The following is a 5,000-nucleotide window of genomic DNA, read 5'->3' as shown; positions in this document are numbered from 1 at the left end:
GCGAGCGGGTATGTAATGTATGTTTGAATTGTACGTGTGTTCCTGGTTTTGTTTTGTTTTTCTTTTAGGTTACTCTCATGGCCACTGTAACTTCAATAAATATAAATGGGTTACGGGATAAAAACAAGATGAAAAAATTATTATTTACTTATAGGAGTGATATAATCTGTATACAGGAGACAAACTGGGAGGAGGATAAAGTAAAGGAGATGAGAGAAGAGTGGAGAGGGGACATATACTATAATAATGGTGCAAAAAATGCAAGAGGTGTGGCAATATTATTTAAAAAAGAGATTGTAGAAGGTATAAGAGAGGTGTATAAAGACCAGAGGGGAAGGATTTTAGTGGTTGAATTTATGTATAGAGATATGGAGTTTAGATTAATAAATATATATGTTCCAAATATAGAAGTGGAAAGGAGGGAAATTTTGGAAGAGTTAAAAGGATTAATTGTGGGGAAATGTATTATAGTGGGAGATTTCAATATAAAATGTAGTAGATTGGATGTGGGAAAGGGGGTAAAATTTAGATGGGAAAAGTCAAGGGGAATGTTGATGGAGATAATGAGAGAAAAGGGGTTAATAGATGTGTGGAGGTACGAAAATCCGGAAAAAAGAGAATTTACTAGAAGGCAGTTAAGAGAAGGTATATTAAAACAGAGTAGAATAGATTTAGTGTTGGTTGAGGAGGAAATGATTAGATACATAGACGGGATAAAACATCAGGTAAATGGTTTAAGTGATCACGATAGTGTAAGGTTCAGAATTAAGGTAGGGAGTGAGGAGGTAGGAGGAGGGATGTGGATATTGAATGCAGGGTATATTGAAGATGAAGAGTATGAGATACAGATGAAGGATCTATTAAATAGGGAAAAAGAGAAGATAGATGAGTATACAGGAGACGGTGGATTAGAGGGTACAATAGCGGAGAGATGGGAGGAAATAAAGGATCAAATCAAGTTAATTAGTATAAAATATAGTAAAAAAAGAAAAGGAAAGATGAAGAAGGAGGAAAGTACGCTTAGGGAAAGATTGAGAGAGGAGTTAGTTAAGGCTGAAGATGAAGAAGGATACAGTATGGAAAAATATATAGAGGTTAAGATGGCACTAGAAAAATATGAAAGGGAGAAATGCAGAGGGGCTATTTTACGAAGCAAGGCAAAATATGCATTAGAGGGTGAAAAATGTACAGGGTATTTTTTAGGGCTAGAGAAAAGGAGACAAAGTAAAACATATATAAATGAAATAAATACAAAAGAGGGTAAAACAACCAAAGATTATGTAGAGATTTTGGAGAGAGTTCAAGAATTCTATGGAGAATTATATAAGAGAGGAGAAGTAGATGAGAGAAGTATAGATGGAGTATTAGAAAGCGTAGAAAATATTCTAAATAAGGAGGATGCAGAATGGTGTGATAGGGAGATAGACGAGAATGAAGTAGAAAAGGCAATAGGGGGGTTGAAAAGTGGAAAAAGTCCAGGGAGTGATGGGATTGGTATTGAATGGTATAAAACATATAGAGAAGAGGTAGCACCGATTTTAGTTAAAGTGTTCAAGGAGATGGAAAGAACAGGGATGGTGCAAAATAGATTGGTAGAGGGAGTGATAGCTTTGGTGCATAAAAAGGGGAATAGGTTGGATATAGAGAACTACAGACCAATCAGTCTATTAAATGTGGATTATAAAATATTGACTAAAGTTTTAGCGAACAGAGTAAAAAAAGTCATTGGAAGTATAGTGCAACCAACACAGAGTTACAGCATACCAGGCAGGGATATAGCAGACACGATAGGGACAGTTAGGGACGTGATAGAATACATGAAACGAGATAAGAAGGGAGGAATAGTACTAGGGATAGATTGGAATAAAGCATTCGATAGGGTAGAACACAAATACTTATTTAGGGTATTAGAGAAGTTTGGATTTGGAATGAGAATGATAGGGTGGGTGAGGAGACTATATGAGAAAGCAAAAAGTTGCATAAAAATAAATGGAGTATTAACAGACAGGTTTAAGATAGGAAGGTCAGTGAGACAGGGATGTCCCCTGTCTGCATTATTATATGCAATTTCAGTAGAGCCTCTAGCCACTCTAATCAAGAGGGATAGAAGAGTAGTTGGTATTGAGTTGCCATATGGAGGAATGTGTACTGTAAACCAATATGCAGATGACACCACAATCACAGTGAGGGAAGGAAACAGTGTAAAAAGAGTTTTAGAGATAGTGAAGAGGTTCGGGAAAGCATCAGGGGCAAAAATAAATGTAGATAAATCTGAATTAATGTATATAGGGGAGGTAGAGAGAGTAGAGGTAGGGATAAGAGTGGAGGAAAAATATATAAAAGTATTAGGGGTATATTTAGGGGTCGAAAGCAAAGAGGCAAGAGATGTGACCTGGTCTGGGGTGATTAATAAAATAAGAACAGCAAGTGCAGCATGGAAAGGGAGGAAATTAAAATTAAATGGGAAAGTAATAGTAGTAAATAGTCTGCTGTTGTCAGTTTGTGTTTATGTAATGAGTGTAATGGAAATGCCAGGGTGGGTGATGAATGAATTGAATAAAATTGTATGTGATTTTATATGGGAGGGAAAAGGTGTGAAAATTGCACAGAAAACATTGGTGGGTAAGAGATGGGAGGGAGGCTTAAACTTGATGGACCTAGAAATAAAAAGGGCTGCGATGAGAATAAAAACGGTGATAAAATATATGGGAGGCCGATGGGATTATGGGTGGAAGGAATTCTTAAGGAAATATATTGATGATGTGGGAGGAATGGGGGATAATGGATGGTATATGGGCTTTAAGCAATCGATGACGGGAGGAATACCAGAAATATATCGGGAAGTATTAGAAGCATGGAGGCAGTTCCTTCCCAAAATAGAGTATGAGTGTGAAGACATACAGGTGATTAAAAATTTACCACTGTTTCTCAATGAAAGGATTAAACATAAAAATAAGACATTGTATGAATGTAAGTTTATAGAAGGAGGTATAAAACAAGTGAAGGACATTATGTATGAAGTTATTCCAGGATTTCTCAAAAATAACTGCATTTATGATACTGTGTGCGATCTGGAAGGAATGGAGAACAGAGAGAAAGTAAATAAAATATATGGAAAAATTAAATCAAGTATACCTTTGCAGTGGACTAATGTGATCGAACGTGAATGTGTATCTAATGTGGAAAAATGTATGCCGGAGATGTATGTGGATGATAATGGTGAGAAAAACAAATTTAAAAATATGAGTGTAAAGAATATATACAGGAGAATAATTGTTAATGTTATAAAAGAGCCAGCATCAGAAAAGGTGTGGAAGAAAGTATTTGAAGATTTAGATGTGAAAAAAATATGGTCAAACTTAAATGTAAAATACAACAGTATAGAGTGTGAGAATAATGACTTTCTGATAAGACATAATAGAATTTACACAAATGTGGTGTTAAACAAAATAAATAATGAGGTAAATGTCATTTGTGACGTGTGTGGTAATGGCCATGAGAGTTTTTTACATTATTTTTTAAGATGTGAAGCGTTGGTGGATTTTTTTGAGTTTCTTAAAAATCTGTTACTAGAAAACTGGGGTGTCAAAGTCGAGACCGAGGAGGAATGGGGGAAATTGTTTTTGTTTGGAACTTTCGGGAAAAGAAAAAGAGCTGACATTTGTTTAATTAATTTTGTTCTGAGTCATGCCAGACTAGCAGTAGTTCTAAGAAGAAACTATGCACATTTCGAAGGGAGAAAAATAAAAGTAAAAGATATGTTTAAGTCAATGATACAAAGAGATGTAGAGTTGATTTGTAAGTATGGAGATAAAGAGGGGAAAGAGTTTTTTTTGACTACGAATAAATTCATACATCAAAAGGTGGGGGAAGAAATATGTTTCAATTGGTGAAGAGTAATAATCTGGTTGAGAATGGCTGATGTCAATTAAGTAAGTGTAAACATATTTGCATGTATTTTATTTATGTTCTTTATTTTTATTGCTGTATGATTATGCAAAATTAAGTAGATTAATTGAAAAATGAATCATACAAATGTAATGGAATGTAAGTAAATCAGATGGAATAATGCAATTGAAAAACTGTGAATTGAAAGTTAAATAAAAAGATAAAAAAAAAAAAAAGGCTATGCCTGATCTTGTCTGATCTCGGAAGCTAAGCAGGTTTGGGCCTGGTTAGTACTTGGATGGGAGACCGCCTGGGAATACCAGGTGCTGTAAGCTTTTAGGTTTCCTTCTCTACTTATATAATGCACTGGCGGTTATAGTGGCTGATCTTTAAATAGCCCTCTCTTTGCAGCCTAGTATTTTTGGAATTTTTCAGTAATTATCTAATAGTTTTGCATAAAAAAAAAAAAAAAAAAAAGAGTCAATGCGCAGTCTTAGAAAACCGAAACAGGTTTGGGCCTGGTTAGTACTTTTGGAAATTTTCACTAATAGTCTAATAATCTTGCAAAAAAAAAACAAAAAAAAAAGAGTCAATGCCCAGTCTTAGAAAACCGAAAGAGGTTTGGGCCAGGTTAGTACTTTTGGAAATTTTCAGTAATTATGTAATAAATTTGCAAAAAAAAAAAAAATTAAATAAATAAAGAGTCAATGCCCAATCTCAGAATCTAAGCAGGTTTGGGCCCAGTTAGTACTTGGATGGGAGACAGCCTGGAAATACCGATTATAGTGGCTGATCTTTAAATAGCCCTCTCTTTGCAGCCTCCTTTGCTTACTGCCATACCAGCCTGGCTATGCCCAATCTCGTCTGATCTCGGAAGCTAAGCAGATTTGGGCCTGGTTAGTACTTGGATGGGAGATGGCCTGGGAATACCAGGTGCTGTAAGCTTTTAGGTTTCCTTCTCTACTTATATAATGCACTGGCGGTTATAGTGGCTGATCAATAAATAGCCCTCTCTTTGCAGCCTCTTTCGCTTAAGGCCATACCAGCCTGGCTATGCCTGATCTCGTCTGATCTCGGAAGCTAAGCAGGTTTGGGCCTGGTTAATACTTGGA

At 35.7% G+C, this 5,000-nt stretch overlaps 1 protein-coding gene and 2 pseudogenes across 1 annotated transcript in view; all 3 read left to right on the top strand.

Moving 5' to 3' along the window:
* Positions 1 to 3,689, top strand: part of LOC132152355 (uncharacterized) — a 4,586-nt gene extending 897 nt beyond the window's left edge. The window contains exons 1-2 of the mRNA XM_059561120.1: positions 1 to 17; positions 3,574 to 3,689. The exon at positions 1 to 17 is cut by the window's left edge and continues 897 nt beyond it. Coding sequence (XP_059417103.1) covers positions 1 to 16 — 16 coding nt within the window. The 3' untranslated portion in view covers position 17; positions 3,574 to 3,689. The remainder of the gene's footprint in view (positions 18 to 3,573) is intronic.
* A 1,025-nt stretch (positions 3,690 to 4,714) lies between these two features.
* On the top strand, positions 4,715 to 4,833 carry LOC132153829 (5S ribosomal RNA; annotated as a pseudogene).
* Positions 4,834 to 4,917: 84 nt separating this feature from the next.
* LOC132153765 (5S ribosomal RNA) overlaps positions 4,918 to 5,000 on the top strand; it is a 119-nt pseudogene continuing 36 nt past the window's right edge.

The sequence above is a fragment of the Carassius carassius genome, chromosome 11, assembly GCF_963082965.1.
Source record: "Carassius carassius chromosome 11, fCarCar2.1, whole genome shotgun sequence".
Taxonomy (NCBI): Eukaryota; Metazoa; Chordata; class Actinopteri; order Cypriniformes; family Cyprinidae; genus Carassius; species Carassius carassius.
The sequence above is the reverse complement of the archived record's forward strand: the minus strand, read 5'-3'. Positions and strand labels throughout refer to the sequence as shown.